The sequence below is a fragment of the Myxocyprinus asiaticus genome, chromosome 32, assembly GCF_019703515.2.
Source record: "Myxocyprinus asiaticus isolate MX2 ecotype Aquarium Trade chromosome 32, UBuf_Myxa_2, whole genome shotgun sequence".
Taxonomy (NCBI): domain Eukaryota; kingdom Metazoa; phylum Chordata; class Actinopteri; order Cypriniformes; family Catostomidae; genus Myxocyprinus; species Myxocyprinus asiaticus.
In genome coordinates, this window is record NC_059375.1 from 12,541,334 (window position 1) to 12,561,081 (window position 19,748).

The 19,748-nt window shown below is 36.9% G+C and overlaps 1 protein-coding gene across 1 annotated transcript in view; it reads left to right on the top strand.

The window, feature by feature from the left end:
• The first annotated feature begins 3,020 nt into the window (after positions 1-3,020).
• The window catches only part of LOC127423326 (transient receptor potential cation channel subfamily M member 4-like), a 61,479-nt gene continuing 44,751 nt past the window's right edge, over positions 3,021-19,748 (top strand). The window contains exons 1-9 of the mRNA XM_051667524.1: positions 3,021-3,248; positions 8,127-8,188; positions 8,746-8,923; positions 10,903-11,083; positions 14,752-14,921; positions 16,788-16,956; positions 18,906-18,970; positions 19,054-19,287; positions 19,590-19,692. Of these exons, the coding sequence (XP_051523484.1) occupies positions 3,192-3,248; positions 8,127-8,188; positions 8,746-8,923; positions 10,903-11,083; positions 14,752-14,921; positions 16,788-16,956; positions 18,906-18,970; positions 19,054-19,287; positions 19,590-19,692 (1,219 nt within the window). The 5' untranslated portion in view covers positions 3,021-3,191. The remainder of the gene's footprint in view (positions 3,249-8,126; positions 8,189-8,745; positions 8,924-10,902; positions 11,084-14,751; positions 14,922-16,787; positions 16,957-18,905; positions 18,971-19,053; positions 19,288-19,589; positions 19,693-19,748) is intronic.

Genomic DNA, 19,748 nt, shown 5'->3' on the forward strand with positions numbered 1-19,748 from the left:
TCGCATGGATGATTGTTGGTTCCAGACGGGCTGGTTTGAGTATTTCTGTAACTGCAGATCTCCTGGGATTTTCACACACAGCAGTCTCTAGAATTTACTCCGAATGGTGACAAATAAAAAACATCCAGTGAGCGGCAGTTCTGAGGATAGAAATGCCATGATTGTTTGACTTTGACTTTTCTTTTTCCATTTGCCAATCCATACCTGCTGAAGCCGAGGGGTGCCAGTAATAAAAAAGAATGAATCAATATATTAATTTGAAAATAAAAAGTGAATAAACCAATTTATAAATGGACAAATAAATATACACATTTAAATGTGTTTATTTAATTCACATGTAAAAATTTAATTATATTTAACAATTAAATTGTGCATTAAAAATAGTGTATTTAGTTCATGTTTAAAATGCAATTAAATATAACAATAAAATAGCACATTAATAAGTAAATAAGTTTTAAATGCACCTATTAATTTGCGTTTTAAAAAAGCATTTGGAAATTGCTTTTCTTAATTCATTTGCCAGTTGCTTTTCTTCATCTATTTGCCAATGGCTTTTCTTTATCCATTTGACAATCAAGGTTAAAAATGTCACTGGACAGTTGACACGTGGGAGCAACCAAGTGATGGGTATCTCTGAAAAGTTCAGATTCTAAACTTACAAATAATATATCATATGCCTAACTTTTGTATACGGAGACTTTAAAGTTTTAAGGGTAAACCTTTTTGCGATATAGCGCTCCCCGCCGAAGGGTCCATACAGTTTATGGGGTTTTAAGTAATTTTGGGTTTTATCATACATTTTATATCGGACATACAATTTTGAACAATAATTGCTCTTAAAGAAGTTATGTAATATATATATTTTTGTTATGTTTTGGATTTGGTCACAATAGAGCAATTGTTTAAAAAAAATTGTAGCCCTCATTTGCCATAATTGTTAATATTGAAGTGTGGGTAAGGGGTAGATTATAAACTGCTGTTGTATTTCACTGATGTTATGCATTTAAAAAGTGTCTCTTTGGGGATTAAAGTTCATTTAAAAATAAATTTTACTTATATTTGCTTGGTTTTAATAGTCTGATTCTTTAGTTCTGTGCTTCATTATGTGAGACTGTATCTAGCATTTGAGGATATGTTGTCAATTGACATTATATACACCTAAAATACACATACAAACTGATATTATAGAGCTTTTACATTTACTGTTATAATTATCACATGCCTACATTACAGTTATACAGAGTAATGACTGCTGACATGTCTATATGTTTTACCTTATGTTTGAGGTAAAAATTCAAAGCCTTAGGCTAAACATTTTTGAATAAATCAGCAAAAGTGTTACAATTAATCCTGCTCTACCCTACTTACAATGTGTCTTATCATAGATTAGTAGAAATGTAGAACTACATGGAATTATGATTGACTTCTCTTTGGCAGAAGGCGGGCTGCTCAAAATGGCTGTCAGCTTGGGACATGTCAGGTACACAACCTGGCGAACAAGTTATACCAAATGGGACAGAGCAACGGAAAAGAAGAGTCCAAAAATGCAAATGATCCAAAGGGATATGGACGTTAAGAATACATAACAGGACAACTTGAAGATTTCGGCTCAAATCTCAGCATTTATCAAGAGACAGAATGTGTTTGACTGGTACTGCTCAGGCTGTAATGCACAAATGGAAAAAAGAGCTATAATTTAAATAAGTTAAATATTGCATTTGTATTAACTAATTAACTATATATGATTGTGTATGTCTTTGATAGACTTTCTTTAGGCTGCTCTTATTGTATAAAGATGGTGTATGTATTGTAAGCAAAGATTGTATATAAAGATGACAAAAGTATTAAAATGAATAACACAGACTTTTAAAGACTTCATGGGTCCAAATTTTGGAGTCCAATATAAAATTACATACTATGACAGCTTCATCTTGCTTGTCTGCATAAGTATAGATCAGTCCAGAAAATATTCTGTTCTAGGCCTATCTAGTTTTAGGTTTACTGCATCAGCAGGCACTGTATAGTGAGCTGTAGCTGTTAGATATTTCTATTTGCTGTCCCAAGAGCATTTGTTGTTGCATGTGTAGCTATTACAGGATGAGTGTTTTTCATGAGAAAAAATTAAAATCAACTCTAAAAACTCTCAATGTGAAGAAATCACACTTTTAAAGGGACAGTTCACCCAAAAATGAAAATTATTTACTAATCCTCATGTCATCCCAGATGTGTATGACTTTCTTTCTTCTGCAGAACACAAACAAAGATTTTTAGGAATATATTTCAGCTATGTAGGTCCATACAATGCAAGTGAATGGTGGCCAGAACTTTGAAGGTCCAAAAAGCACATAAAGGCAGCAGACAAGTAATTTATCCGACTAGTTAAATCCATGTCTTTAGAAGTTATATAAAAGATATGGGTGAGAAACAGGTCAATATTTAAGTCCTTTTTTTACCATAAATCTCCACTTTCACTTTCACATTCTTCTTCTTTTGTTTTTGGTGCATTCTTTGTATGTATCACCACCTACTAGGCAGGGAGGAGAATTTATAGACATGGATTAAACCATTGGAGTTGTGCGGATTACTTTTACCCTGCCTTTATGTGCTTTTTGGACCTTCAAAGTTCTGGCCACCATCATATTTGCTAAAAATCTTTGTTTGTGTTCAGCAGAAGAAAGAAAGTCATATACATCTAGGATAGCATGAGGGTGAGTAAATGATGAGAGAAATTTAATTTTGTGTGAACTATTCCTTTAACTTCAAAAAAGGAGCTGTATACTCGTATCTAGTGCCAAATAAATGTTTGTGCTTATCTGCATAGTTTACAGCTACTTTTGTATGCATTGTTAATTGTTTTATATGGTAAGATACGTGTGTTTTATATTTTGATCAGACTTGTGCTCATAGCGACATTCAGTTGGTAAGCAACTCTGTCTCTCATGACAAAAAAATCTTTCACACAAAAATAATGAGACCAAGGGCAAGTCTCTTCCAGTCCTTCCTTCGCCAACCACACCCTGCCGACGGTGGTAACACCTGAACTCACGGGTAAACTAACACAGAGGTCTCGTGCGATATACCGGACTTCCTCATTCACGGACGACGTGGACGTTATGAGCGACTGCAAAGCGCTTTAAAGTGAAACTTACGACAAACTTAAGTCATATTAAAAATTCCAAAACCACACAGAGATGGATGAGAACGACATCGAACAAGGTGGAGTGGGCGCAATGTCGAAAACAGATCTGGTAGGTCTCTCAGAAAGTTGAAATCACCTTTGTAAAAGGAGCGCTTATACTGTATGCGCGTGCTATTGTAATGTTACGGAAAAAATGCTGGTGATGAATTCACTATACTCGCACCAGCCTGCATAACACAGCATCATTTTAGAAGAATATTTCAGCTCTGTGGCTACTTAGAATGCAATCGAATGGTGACCAGAAATTCGAAGCTCCAAAAAACACATAAAGGAAAAATAAAAGTAATCCACATGACTCCACTGGTGAAATACAAGTACTTTTTTACTCTAAATCTCCACTTTCACTTTCACATGTGGTTTTCATATGTAAAAGTAAAAGTTTAAAAAAAGGACTTAAATATTGATCTGTTTCTCACCCACATCCATCATATCGCTTCTGAAGATATGGATTAAACCACTGAAGTCATATGGATTACTTTTACATTTCCATTGTGTTATTTTAAGAGCTACAAAGGTCTGATCACCATTCACTTACCTTTCAGACCAACAGAGCTGAAATATTCTTCTAAAAATCTTCAATTTTGTTCAGTAGAAGAAAGAAAGTCATATACATCTGGGGTGGCATGAGGGTGAGTAAATGATGACAGAGTTTTCATTTTTGGGTGAACTATCCCTTTAAATTATGCTGTCAAGTGATTTTATCACACAAAAATAATATTAACAAGAAAAGTTTTCATGTCTTGCGGCTATACTTTTTAAAAATATTTGAACTTTTACGGATTGTCCCATTTACTTCCATTGTCTTATTGTAACACAGATAAAAAAGTAAAAAAAAATATTTAAGAAAAGGAGGGTGAAATCAAAATTAATTTTGCTATTTTGCCAAATTAATGCTGTCACAAATGCTGTTGATTGAGCCTAACTTGTATTCAGGGTTGGGGAGTAACAGAATACATGTAACGGGATTACGTATTTAAAACACAACATATAAGTAACTGTATTTCACTACAGTTATAATTTAAATAATTGGTAATTAGAATACAGTTACATTCAAAAAGTATTTTGATTACTGAAGAGATTACTTTGCATTTTATTGTCATTTGTTTCATTTAATATTTAGTCCTTTCAGATGGAAAACATTTATACATATAAATGATGTAATCCAAAGTGCATTTGAACAGCGGTGAAACACTTTCTTATGATGTGTTACATTCATACGAGCAGACAGAGAAGTAAGTTTGAAGTAAGTCTGGAGCAGAAGAAATAGAAATAAACCTTGTGTAAATTGTCAGCTTTACACTGAGCTAAAATGCTATTTCTAGCCATTTTACATGAACATGTCCCAGGCACGATCATATTTTATCAAGAAAATTCACGTTAGATCATAATTTCTTTTTTTCTAGTAAGACCTTTGAGATTAGGGCAAAAGTCGTATTCTTGATAATAATTTTTGTATTGTTTTCCTTTAAAAATATCTAAAAATCCTTAAAACAAGATCAATTTGATTTATCTTGTTTTAGAAACAACACTGCATAAGATATTTAGGTTTTTCAGAGAATGTATTTTTAACATGTGTATTTTGTCTTACTGTACTGGCAGAGTTTTTACAGTCAAAACAAGTGATAAAATCTACCAGTGCTGAAGAAGTAATCCAAAGTATTTAGAATACGTTACTGACCTTGAGTAATCTAACGGAATACATTACAAATTACATTTTACAGCATGTATTCTGTAATCTGTAGTGGAATACACTTCAAAAGTAACCCTCCCAAACCTGCTTATATTGAACCCTTAATATTCCTTTACTATGCAGTGTTGGGTAAAACAGTAGTCCACTACAAATTACTAATTATTTTTCACTCTAAAATGTATTTATTGATTGAAAAAGTAATCCCATTACTAATTACAGTACTTTATCTATAAAACAGTTTTCACTGAAAAGTTCAATCAACAAATTAAAAGTAATGTGTATATTTGCTCCTCGTTTATTTTCGGTGTCCCTTCAGCTGTTACAGAAACACAAACAGACGTATACTGTATTTGACCATAATTCATGTTTTAAATGTTTTCTACATAAATTATTTTATTTGATAAATATGTGTAAACTAAGTAATGTACTGAAAAGTAATTAACTTAAGTGAAAGTCAGTTAATGTAATCGATTACAATAACTTAAAATGTAATGTCACACTATTTTTGCCTAAAATTAATTAGATTACTTTGTAATCAGATTACACCCTTGCCTATTTTTGCCTATTTTGTGTAACGGCAAGCTGTCATTTATCAGATGCTTTTTTCCCAAAGTAATTTACTATATCCTTATACAGTTACAGTCCAACTGGAGCAACCAAGTTATGTTAGATTGAAATGGTGATAATTTAATGATAATTTACACACATATACAGTGGTGTGAAAAAGTGTTTGCCCCCTTCCTGATTTCTTGTTTTTTTGCATGTTTGTCACACTTAAATGTTTCAGATCATCAAACAAGTTTAAATATTAGTCAAAGATAACACAAGTAAACACAAAATGCAGTTTTTAAATGAAGGTTGTTATTATTAAGGGAAAACAAAATCCAAACCTACATGGCCCTATGTGAAAAAGTGTTTGACCCACCTGTTAAAACATAACTGTGGTTTATCACACCTGAGTTCAATTTCTCTAGCCACACCCAGGCCTGATTACTGCCACACCTGTTCTCAATCAAGAAATCACTTAAATAGGACCTGCCTGACAAAGTGAAGTAGACCAAAAGATCTTCAAAAGCTAGACATCATGCCGAGATCCAAAGAAATTCAGGAACAAATGAGAAAGAAACTAATTGAGATCTATCAGTCTGGAAAAGGTTATAAAGCCATTTCTAAAGCTTTGGGACTCCAGAAAACCACAGTGAGAGCCATTATCCACAAATGGCAAAAACATGGAACAGTGGTGAACCTTCCCAGGAGTGGCCGGCCGACCAAAATTACCCCAAAAGCGCAGCGACGACTCATCCAAGAGGTCACAAAAGACCCCACAACAACATCCAAAGAACTGCAGGCCTCACTTGCCTCAGTTAAGGTCAGTGTTCATGACTCAACCATAAGAAAGAGACTGGGCAAAAATGGCCTGCATGGCAGAGTTCCAAGATGAAAACCACTGCTGAGCAAAAAGAACATAAAGGCTCGTCTCATTTTTGCCAGAAAACATCTTGATGATCCCCAAGACTTTTGGGAAAATACTCTTTGGACTGATGAGACAAAAGTTGAACTTTTTGGAAGGTGTGTGTCCCATTACATCTGGCGTAAAAGTAACACCGCATTTCAGAAAAAGAACATCATACCAACAGTAAAATATGGTGGTAGTGTGATGGTCTGGGGCTGTTTTGCTGCTTCAGGACCTGGAAGACTTGCTGTGATAAATGGAACCATTCGGCTGTCTACCAAAAAATCCTGAAGGAGAATGTCCGGCCATCTGTTCGTGACCTCAAGCTGAAGCGAACTTGGGTTCTGCAGCAGGACAATGATCCAAAGCACACCAGCAAGTCCACCTCTGAATGGCTGAAAAAAAAACAAAATGAGGACTTTGGAGTGGCCTAGTCAAAGTCCTGACCTGAATCCTATTGAGATGCTGTGGCATGACCTTAAAAAGGCAGTTCATGCTCGAAAACCCTCCAATGTGGCTGAATTACAATTCTGCAAAGATGAGTGGGCCAAAATTTCTCCACAGCGCTGTAAAAGACTCATTGCAAGTTATCGCAAATGCTTGATTGCAGTTGTTGCTGCTAAGGGTGGCCCAACCAGTTATTAGGTTTAGGGGGCAATCACTTTTTCACACAGGGCCATGTAGGTTTGGATTTTGTTTTCCCTTAATAATAACAACCTTCATTTAAAAACTGCATTTTGTGTTTACTTGTGTTATCTTTGACTAATATTTAAACTTGTTTGATGATCTGAAACATTTAGGTGTGACAAACATGCAAAAAAATAAGAAATCAGGAAGGGGGCAAACACTTTTTCACACCACTGTATATATATATATATATATATATATATATATATATATATATATATATATATATATATATATATATATATATACATTTTTACTTTTACAATTGACATCCTCTCACAGTTTAAGGGGCATTAAACACAAAGCTCACAAGTTCATATAATCTAAACAAGTGATGAGATAAAAGGTAAACAGGTTTGGCTTGTTTTCCTGATGGAGGGGGCTCAAGTGACTCAGGACCTAATTATAAAATTAAAGGTGGATTTAGGGTGAGTTGAGCTGTTTATTTACACAAGCTTTGTGATTTATGAGATTCATTTTGATCTTCCTTTTGTAATGACATTAATTAAGATTTGAAGATTACACACTTTAAGGTCCACATGAAAGTCTATTCGCAACCGATTTTACTTCCATAATATGAAGCATTTCCAAATGAAACAGGATAGTCAAAGAAAAAATGTAGGGCAGCACTTTATTTTATTCACTGGGAATTGAGTGGATCAAGCAAAGTGGGTGTTACATCACAGAATGGAGAATGGTGATTGGAGAGGAGGGGGTGAAAAGTAGGGCTTGGTGATGTCAGCCAAAAAGGAACATTGTTTCAGAGGCAGAGCAAGTTATTATATGTTAATAAGAGATTCCGAAGGCAAACATTTGTTTTATTTGGAATAATAACGAAGGTGCAATAAGAAAGTAAATATGGTCCATTTTAATTTTGTGATGACTTCAAACAGTGAGCCTTTGTTTTGAGCTGTAACTGATATCTGTTTGATGTGATCACTGAATTGAATTACTAATGCATTATTTTTAAAGTGATCCCTAAACAGAAAATACCACAAACACTTGCAGAAGTAAAGTATCAATATAGTTTTTTTTTTGTTTTTTTTTTTTCAATGTACATGTTTACCAGTGTATTGAAATTATGTTTTTGATTTTAGAGCTGGATCCCAGAATTCTTTAAAAAGAGAGTGTGCACAACATTTGTGGAGGACTCTTTCAGGTGAGATGCCTTGATTTTGAGTTTGCTTTTCTTCGTGCTACGGGGGAATAACTGTACACATCAGTATGAAGAGGGTCTTTCCATTCAAACACATTCTCATTAAGAAACTTGGTGACCCATGGTCCATATTGTAAATGTCACTCTGGTGCCTTATTCACTCGTAATGGAGCATTTTTGTCAAATACATTATTGTGACTGTACCACCTGTTACGTGTTTATATTGTTGAGAAGTGGTTAGGTTAGGGATGGGGTTAGGGGATGGAAAATTTTTATATAATTGTATAATGTAGCTATACCAATTATGATGTACTGTAAGTATACTGTAATAAAGCATATTGTGATTAAACACATAATATCTGAAGATTGCCAAGCTTAAGATGGAATCTTAAGGTAGAAAAAGGGAAGAATGATTGATTGGCCTGTTTAAAGCAACACAATGTTTGTGTAATATGTTAAAAATCAATCTTATCCCCTTACAGAATGTTGTGTATAGCAATATCCAGTTCTTGTGTATAGATACAATATAACAGATTGAGCCACCTTCTATCAATCTGTAGTAATGGACGTCTGTGTCAGTGTGGGCTCGCACGAGACATCCACGACTCTGTGGCTTTGGGCGATAACTTCAGCACGGCCATCGTCAGTCACTGGGACAGCACACAGCACTCCTCAGAGCAGCCAACGGATGCCTTTGGAGAGCTAGAGTTTACCGGAGCTGGCAAAAAACACAGCTATGTGAGTTCCCATTAAACAGGATAATGATCTGTTCAAATGGATGTAAATTTTGCTATAATGGGCCTGTATGAATCAAGGACCATATACAGTATATAAACCTTCCTGGAGTGATCTTTCACGTCATAGTATGCTGGACCATATGGATAATTTGTGGTCAGCTTTTATACTGTTATTTAATATGTGTTATGCATAGAAACCTGATACATTTTATATAGGTACAGTGTGAAAAATAAATTGATTAATCAACATGAATTTAAGAATTTGCATTAATGACAACATGCACTTGTTGGCATGGACTCCACAAGTTCAAGTGCAAATCCTGATATTCCAAATAGCAATGGAAGCAAAGAAGTCTGAACTTTTGAACAAAAGAGTTACCGGTACATACCAAAGTTCATGGTGAGTGTCGTACATTTTGCGTATTTAATTAGTGACCTAGAAATAGTGCAGAATATTAAATATTTGTTATGTTGTAAATGTTTAAAAACCTGAAGTATGTAACTTTTTCTGTGTTGAAATACTTTCTCCTAACCAAGCTTAAAATGCAGAGACAACTACTGTATATTTTAAGCCATTTATAAGATAATTTTCTCGAAAACTGTATACAGAGTGTCTCTGTAGCGCTATAAAAATTCCTCTTTGTTTTCAGCGACCCGTTTCAAGAATAGATAGTAACATTGACTTAACCAGTGGTGTGAGACTATCTATTTGTTTGACCAATGGCAGACGGGGGGTGGATTTTGAAAAGAGAAAGCTGTTTTGAAAACAAAGTTTATTTTTGCAGTTACGTTCAGTGGCGCTAGTGGTACAGAAATTACATACTTAAGCTATAAATTAGATTTTGATTCCCAGATTTTCACTGTGGTTTCAGACTTTAGCACATAGAAAGGTGTTATGTAGCTTAAAAGCTTGTATGTCACTATGTAACAAATTGAGATAGTCTGTTGCTGTACTTTACATATACTGGGTCTCATTTACAAATTATTGCGTAAAAGTTGTGTACTTAATTATGTGCACAGAAAAAGTTCTAATTTTCAGCCAGATTCACAACTGGGGCATACGCACATAAATTATTTCTTACCCTCATTCTAATGTTGAAGAACTAAGTGAAGAACGTAGTTTGGATCTCAGCACTGTTGCACATGTGCGAGGCTGTAGTTCCAGCTTCGGCCACTGGGAGGCAATTCGAATGTTCGGATAGACCGATTTTAGCAGACAAAACAGTCAGCGGTGAATTCACGAAACAGTTGTACCACTTTTGCGCATGCTATTTCAATGTAAAAACCTCATCTAATTCACTAACCGCCCACAATCTAGTTTAAGCAGGTGTGTCAGATCGCAGTGGCCTGCTGCATCCTCCTCTATATAGCGCTCAGGACTGACCCCCAAGATCAGAATTGCACAATGCAAATTGCGTTCAGCACAAATTTTGTGGATACATTTGTGCTTTTGCCTGATCTGCATAATTCCTTTAGGAAACCGGGCACTAAACCAGCGCAGACAGTGCATGCAAATGAATGCCACTTTTACGGGGCGCAGTTCATTTTAGGGAATTCCCCCATCACAGATTTTCCAGTGAGATAAGTCTGGAAACTATCACAGATCAAGCTATAAGATACATAATTTTTGTTACTCTAAAATAAAAACATTTGTTGGGTCATTTAATTATTTATTTTTCTAATAATAATAATAATAATAATAATAATAATAATAATATTATATATAATCATTTTAGCTCTGCAATGTTTTTAGAGCCTAGGGAGTCTGTTTTTTGTGGATGTGTTGCTTCGGTTGGACCTAAATGTAATCCTAATTTAGAATAAATTTAAGTATGAACTTATTGATGAATCATGATTTTTATGCATGAAAATGTTCGCGGATAGGTTTTACACACAGATACGTGATGGTTAGTGAAAGAGACCCACTCTTCTTTGGGATAACTACTATTACTGTTTTGTTTTTTACTCTCTTTCCCACAGTTTTTGCGTCTCTCCAGTAGCACACCCCCTTCTAGGGTCTTTGATATCATGAAAGTACACTGGAAACTGAAACAGCCCAACCTGGTGGTGTCAGTGGTTGGTGGTGAGGGGAAGTTAAAGATCAGAGGCTGGGTGCGAGACTTGCTGAGGAAGGGACTGGTTAAAGCTGCACAAAGTACAGGTGCCCTCTCTTTACCACCACCCATTATATTGATCTCATTTTTTAATTCCTGCTGTCTCCTGTGTGGTCAAAGGTGTGAAAGTGGACAAATTTGGGTAGAAGTTTTAGAATTATTGTCAAGTTAGTTTAGAGTGATTCTCCTGAATGAGCTTGTTTAAAAATCTTCTAGTTGTTTTGCCCTTTTTTGCAAAAAAATGCAGATGCCGTGTGACTACTTTCCTGTTGAGATATGTCACTTGAATGCACTGAATAGATTGAAATGAGAAGTGTGTAACCACAGTGACTTAAGCAAACCCCTGCCGTAACTGTGCCTGGAATTGTCAACTAACAGGATCCAAGCAGTTATATGAATCATGCATTTATTTCTATACTAATTGCTTACCATTAAAGGCCCAATTTCACAAATTAATCCTGGATTAATTATATAGTAAACCTGGATTATAGTTTTTATTGTACACTCACTGAGCACTTTATTAGGAACACTATAGTAATACTGGGTAGAGCCTCCCTTTGTTCTCAAAACAACCTCAATTCTTCATGGCATGGATTCCACAAGATGTTGGAAACATTCTGGTCAATGTTCACATGATCGCAACATGCAATTTCTGCTGATTTGTGAGCTGCACATTCATGCTGCGAATATCTGTTCTACCACATCCCAAAGATGTTCAATTGGATTCAGATCCAGTGACAGGGAAGGCTACTGAAGAACAGTGAACTCATTGTCATGTTCATCAAACCAGTTTGAGATGACTTTTGCTTTGTGACATGGTGCATTATCATGCTGCAAGTAGCCATTAGAAGATGGGTAAATTGTGGCCTTGAAGGGATGCACATGGTCAGCAACAATACTCAAATAGGTTGTGGCATTCAAGTAATTATTGATTGGTATTAACAGGCCCAAAGTGTGCCAAGAAAACATTCCCCACACCGTTGCACCACCACCACCAGCCTGGACTGTTAACACAAAGCAGGTTGAGTCCATGGATTCATGCTGTTTGCACCAAATTCTGACCCTACCATCTGTGTGCCTCAGCAGAAATCGAGGTTCATCAGACCAGGCTACATTTTTCCAATTTTCAACTGTCCAGTTTTGGTCAGCTTGTTCCCACATGCAGCCTCAGCCTGAAAGAAGTAGAACCCAACGTGGTCTTTTGCTGTTGTAGCCCATCCGCCTCAATGTTCGAGTTGTGCATTCTGAGATGCTATTCTGCTCACTACAATTGTACAGAGTGGTTATCAAATCAAATCACTTTTATTGTCACACAACCATATACACAAGTGCAATAGTGTGTGAAATTCTTGGGTGCAGTTCCGAGCAACATAGTAGTCGTGACAGTGATGAGACAATTTAAAATAAACATCAGATTTACAACACAGTTTAAAATCTAATATACACATAATAACACACAACACAATATACAAATAATAACATACAATGTACAGTATACAATACATACAATATAGAATACACATTATACAATACAAAAAAAAAGTATATATAGTATATTTTGAATGTACAGTAGGTTGTATTGTACTGTATTGACATTCAGGCTGTTGGTTGATAGTAAGTTGTTAAGAGAGAATATAATATAATAATAATATAATTTATGACAGTCCGGTGTGAGATATAAGAGTAATAAAGTGCAGTGCTGATGTATTTGATCGTAGGAGATCACGAGTTCAAAAGTCTGATTTCTTGGGGAAAGAAGCTGTTATGAAGTCGGCTGGTGCGGGTCCTGATTCTGCGATACCGCCTGCCTGATGGTAGCAGTGAGAACAGCCCATGGCTCGGGTGGCTGGAGTCTCTGATGATCCTCTGAGCTTTTTTCACACACCGCCTGGTATATATGTCCTGGAGGGAGGGAAGCTCACCTCCGATGATGTGTCTGGCAGTTCGCACCACCCTTTGAAGGGCTTTGCGGTTGTGGGCTGTGCTGTTGCCGTACCAGGCGGAGATGCAGCCAGTCAGGATGCTCTCTACAGTGCAGGTGTAGAACCGTGTGAGGATGTGGCGGTTCATTCCAAACTTCCTCAGCCGTCTCAGGAAGAAGAGCCTTCTTCACAACGGCTTCAGTGTGGATGGACCATGTTAGTTCCTCAGTGATGTGGACACCCAGGAACTTGAAGCTGCTGACTCTCTCCACTGGTGCTCCATTGATGGTGATGGGACTATGTTCTCTATCTCTTCTCCTGAAGTCCACCACAAGCTCCTTTGTCTTGCTGACATTGAGGGAGAGGTTGTGCTCCTGACACCAGTGTGTCAGAGTGAGCACCTCCTCTCTGTAGGCTGTTTCATCATTGTCAGTGATCAGACCTATCACCATTATATCATCAGCAAACTTAATGATGGCATTGGAGCTATGTGTTGCCAAACAGTCATGTGTGTACAAGGAATACAGGAGTGGGCTGAGAACACAGCCCCGCGGGGCTCCAGTGTTGAGAGTCACTGATGAGATGTTGCTGCCCATTCTAACCACCTGGCGTCTGCTTGACAGGAAGTCCAGGATCTAGCTGCACAGTGAGCTGTTTAAGCCCAGAGCCCGGAGTTTCTCATCAAGCTTGGAGGGCACTATGGTGTTGAATGCTGAGCTGTAGTCTACAAACAGCATTCTCACATAAGTGTTCTTTTTTTCCAGGTGGGAGAGAGCAGTGTGTATTGTAGATGCAATGGCATCATCAGTGGAGCGGTTGTTGCGGTAAGCAAACTGCAGTGGGTCAAGTGAGGAAGGCAGCACAGAGCAGATGTAATCTCTGATTGGTCTCTCAAAGCATTTGCTGATGATGGGGGTCAGAGCAACAGGACGGCAGTCATTTAAGCAAGTTATTTTGGATTGCTTTGGAACAGGCACAATGGTGGACATTTTAAAGCATGTGGGGACTACAGACAAAGAGAGGGAAAGGTTGAAAATGTCCGTAAAAACACCAGCCAGTTGGTTCGCGCACACTCTGATGACACGGCCCGGAATGCTGTCTGGACCCGCGGCTTTGCGGATATTCACCTGTCGGAAGGATCGTGTTACATCCACTACAGAGACGGAGAGTGAATGTTTATCTGAGTTGCCGTAACATTTCTGTCAGCTCGAACCAGTCTGGCCATTCTCTGTTGACCTCTCTCATCAGCAAGCTGTTTCTGTTTGCAGAACTGCCGCTTACTGGATGTTTTTTGCTTTTGGCGCCATTCGGAGTAAACTCTAGAGACTGTTGTGTGTGAAAATCCCAGGAGATCAGCAGTTACAGAAATACTCAAACCAGCCCTTCTGGCACCTAATGCCAAAGTCGAAATAACTGAAATCAAATTTTTTCCCTATGGTTGATGTGAACATTAACTGAAGCTCCTGACCCATATCTGCATGATTTTATGCATTGCACTGCTGCCACATGATTGGCTGATTAGATAATCGCATGAATAAGTAGATGTACAGGTGTTCCTTATAAAATGCTCAGTGAGTATAAACATGATCACGGTGGGGACTAGGTTTAGTTAGCGGCAGAGAAAATCTGTCTGTCTGTCTGTCTTGTCTGTCTGTCAATGAAATAGTAATGAAGAATATTTTTGTGTATTATTATATGATAAAAATAAAATTTGATGAGGGAAAATGAAGTTTAAATAAAGTTCAATTTGGACAATGTATGTAATGTGCATATATACTGTATACTGTACACAGGAGCATGGATCATAACAGGAGGACTGAAGGAAGGCATTGGGAGGTGTGTAGGAGAGGCTGTGAGGGATCACATCACCGCAACGTCTTCTGTCTCCCTCAATAAAGTAGTTCCTATAGGCATCGCTCCCTGGGGTCTTGTACAGAACCGCCAACAGCTCATCCACCCTGAGGTAACACAACATATTTATAATTATATATATAATTATTATTATAATATACTGTAAATGCAAGTTGTTATTATATAACTTTAAGGGACAGCTCACTGAAAAATTTAAATTTCTCACCCTAAATTTTTAACCCCTCAAGACTTTCTGTTTTTTGTGGAACACAAAGGAGATATTTGGCAGAAGGCTCTATTTTCGTGAGTGTGCAAAGCGCAGCGCTACGCGCTATGACCGTACGCAATGTCTTATCCAATTTTCGTGAGAGCGCTAATTCTAAGCTCAGTTTTTATTGTCAGCGCAAAGTGCAACTGGGCGTGGGTGGTTATGTTTGTGCTACTGTGGGTGTAGGCGTGTAAACTCTGGGTGTATTGTATGTTAAAGTGGCGCAAAGCGCAATTTGCTGTTTTCCTGAGAATTTGGTCGTTGCGCTAAGACGTTTAAATAATACCTCTTAACTCGGCGCAAAGTCTAAATTCATTTCCTGCATTTGCAGTTTGGAGATTTCACCAGCAGGTGGTAATAAAGTTCATGTCCAAATTCTGAAAGTACAGAACATCAAATAATGCCCTTGATGATCACTGTTGAAACCGTTTGTTGAAACAAAAACAAAAATATGAGATTTGTGTAACATTTTCTAGAGGTCATGGTTTATTTTTTCAATTATTATTATTATTACTATTTTTATTGTTATGTTAAAGTCACTGTAAAAGGGGCTGGTGGAAGGAGAGAGTAAAATGTTTTGATTTGGTATGATTTTTTGGACCACTTCGTTATTTTAATTATACTTTTGTTTTGTTTGAAGTGTAATTTGAATTAAGAAATATTTTTGGATAAATTTTTTTGTGTTTCAAAAAATGTATTTAATTTTTCAAAATCAATGTCGACCTGTAGAAGTGAATGCGTGCCGATACAATCACTGTTAATACTAGCCATGATTTGAGTGTCAGTAGATGAAAATTATTAATACTTACATTCTCTGTAATTTAACGGAGCCTACATCCATATCCTGAACTACATTTTCCATGTGTATAAAAGACGCACAAAATAACGTAAATCCATATTTTTTATTCTTCCATTTCATTGCATACAGTCCATTTACACTACCAACTTCTTATGAATGTACTGTCTTTGTTTATATCGCTGGTACTTGACAGGGACTGGACTGTATAATAAGACGGAGACTGTGCCAGGGAAGAACCTCCATTGACCCGATTAGCGTCTTGCGTGCACGATTTCACCAAACCCACTTGTGCCTAGACTTAGCAACACTTCATGGCCATGACTTTGCACTTATGAGCTAAGACATTGCGCTGCGCTCAATGCTTGTGTGTTTAAAATAGGGCCCGTAATGTTAGGGAGCGTTCAGTTTCATTGCAACTTTTTTAATACAATGAAAGTGAAAGGTGACTAAAATGGAACATTCTGCCTGACATATACTTTTGTGTTTCACGGAAGAAAGAAAGTCAGATGGGTATGCAAAAACATGATAAATAAAAAACATAGAATTTTTATTTTGGGGTAAACTATCCCTTTATGAAAATATTTGTATATTAATTTAGAGGTTGGCTCAAAAATGTCACAACTTTTGGCAATCTAATCAAATTGTGAGTCAAGAAAGAGATCTTAAAAACAGTTTATTTCTGTTCATTCATCACACTGGAATTTTTTGTCAATGTAGTAGATCGTCCACATATTAAGTGCAAAATGTACATAATCTGCACAGTATACACTTCTTTTAAAGGTACACTGCTCCAAAAGAACTCAAATGCTTAAAATCATGAACCAATTTAAAGATAAACTAGCAAATGGGTTTAAACACAGTTCTCAGTCCTTCACAAAAATGGTTTCTCTCTTTTTTACTGCTTCTATTAGGGAAGTTTTCCTGCAAAGTATTTTGTCTCAAACACATCTCGTGACACTTGTTATCTGGATAATAACCACATGGCCTTCCTCCTTGTGGATGATGGGACCATGGGCCGTAGAGGTGGTGAGGTCAGCTTTAGAGTGCGTCTGGAGGACTACATTTCACGTCAGCGTCCAGGTACAGTGAGGGTTAAAGAGAGTTTTAAGAACAGTTTTAAAATATAGAATTACTTACAACTATGCTCAGCCCAGTTTCATTCTAAATACCATTTTACAGCTTATCTATGGTCTATGGTCTATCTGCTTTCTATGGTCTGAGGATGTTTAGATTATTTGGCCACCTAATGGTGATTTGGAGCTATTGCAAGAAAAGGAGATCATCTGTCAGAGGATGACCTGTACAATACATTGAGAAATGGACAACACAACTGTGATGTCATTTGATAAAGTCTGACAGTGTTTTAGTTTGTAAAATGTCAAAGATTCAGAGAACTGGAGTTTTCAAGAGAATGTGTTATTTTCGATAAATCTTGAAGACATTCTTTTAAATCTTTAATAATCAAATGACAATACTACGAATATCAAGTTAACCTTCAAAGTACTGTAAAATAATTTTTTATCAACTTCTTTTAATTGGGTGGAATAATTTGTGTGTAACACAACTGGGCAATAATTAGCTGAATTGGAATTGTATTAGTCTAATGGAAGTTTTGCGACAAAATATAAATAATTACACCATTAATTTTGACTGATTATGTCTATTTATTTCCTGATATGAAGAACAGATTTAACACAGCTATCAAAACAGATTAAACTTTTGCCATACAGCACCACATGTCTCATGTCTGGGAGCATTATGTTTGTGTGTTCCACCTTCCTTATGTCTTTGCCATGCGGATCTATAATATATTTTTCAAGTGTCAGTAAACCTGCTCTTCGGCACATTTCAAGTTTGTTTTGACTTATTTGCTCTGCAAACTCTTTGAATTTTCTAGACACCGTTATGTCAGGATGACCAGAGCAACATTTCAGATGCGATGATTGGTCCGCTTGTTAGACCAGAAATGAATGAGTGATTGACCATGTTTACATGCACTTAAGAAAACAGTTTATTCTTGAGTTTTTGCAGAAAGCGGCATTCTGAAACATCATGGAAACAAGAATGCAAATTTCCTTATGCCATTTAAGGGATTATGAGAAAGCGGCTTAATGTGGCCATGTAAATGCATAAGCGGCGTTCTGATGGGTGTCTGAAGAGTGCGCACGTGCGTGAACAGACCGAATAACAAACGTCATAGGATGGAGCCCAGCAACAAGTAAACACAGTGGAAAGAATTCAAAATATCTGGGAGTGCAGTGGGAAAAGTACATACACTTTTAATTATACCCGTTTATATACAACAATATAAAATATCGACTGTCCCGCACGTCCATGTATATGCACTGGTACATAAGGGGAATTCCAGAGTTGTATGTAAGAGGGAAACCCCACTATTGCAGCGCAGTTCCACTGCAGGTCACGATGAAAAGTTAAGGAAACCAACACAGCAAGATCTCTGGAATTGAAGCAATGGAGAATAAAATAGTGAAGTCTTCCTCGGATACCATGTTTGTTATTTAAAGCATCGCAGGGAAATTACTGTCTGTTGATGTGGAGAAAGCTGCTTCCTGACTGACCGCATGTATACGGGAGTAAAGAGGATGCTGTTTATACAGTGCATGTAAACCGGAATTCTGCTTTATTGCAATAAACCACTTTCTCGCAATAAGCCGCTTTCTGGTGTCCATGTAAATGTAGTCATTTAGTCACATGACTTTTTGATGCACATCTTGTATTCCCAATAAATTCAATAGGAGTTTATTCTGTAAATGTGTTTCCATAATAGTTTATGTGCATTTATTCATATTGGATACAAAATGTATCCACCTCAAGCGAGCGTATTCGTTTTTTATGCTCATTTTTGAGATTTTATTTGCATCTTGGTGTTTCCATCCAGATGTTTTAATGCAATATCCCAAAATGTGCATAAAAATACATGGAAAGAAACCCAGATATTTTTTATAAATAGCAATGAGGGCTGACTGATAAGCCTATTGATTACTGTAAATTTGTATTCTCATGCGCAGGCAGTGCAACTATCGACATTCCTGTTCTTTGTATGCTGATATCTGGAGAAGTTGCCATGCTAGAGGTGAGCAGGTTATAGTTATACAAAACACACAAGTTCTCTCTTCTATGTCTCAATCTTTCACTTTCCTTGTTTCTTCACCTAAGGCATTAGATTTATCCCTTAAGACTGCTATGCCCTGGTTGGTCCTTGCTGGTTCGGGCGGGCTTGCCAATTTTGTGACCGACATTGTGGAGAATGTGCAGTCTGCTTCAATGTCTCCATCTGGAGGTGCTGAGAAGGAGGAAGGGAATGTTAAAATGGAGCTCAAAGAGCGACTAGCAGAAAGAGTAAAAAAACATTTTCCTTCAGTGAATGAGACCGACAACCTGGTTGATAAGGTAAATGTCATAGTGAGGATTCTTTTTCCCTTGATTATATCAATTTACTACGGTATCAAAGAACAAAAGTTAAAGGTAAAACAGTTGCGAATCTTATCACAGAGATTTTTTATTAACAATGTTGACAAGAACTTATCTCTGAATGCACTGTTTTTTTGTTCTTTATTACCTTATTACTTAACTTTTATAATTAAAATAATTTTAGCGACGGCCCTGGTTATTGGTATCAACTACTGAAATTCTGGTATTGTGACAACCCTACAGAAAGGTGTCTTTTCTGTTTCTTGGCTGATTCCTGATAGGTTGTAAGCATCTACCAGAACAAAGACCTCATCTTTATTTATCATGCAGAGCAAGATGGGGCAGATGATTTTGACACTGTGTTGCTTAAAACTCTAGTTCAAGGTAAACTCACCCATCCCCTGTATGCAGAAAGTGATTGAGATGTACACGTGCAGTGC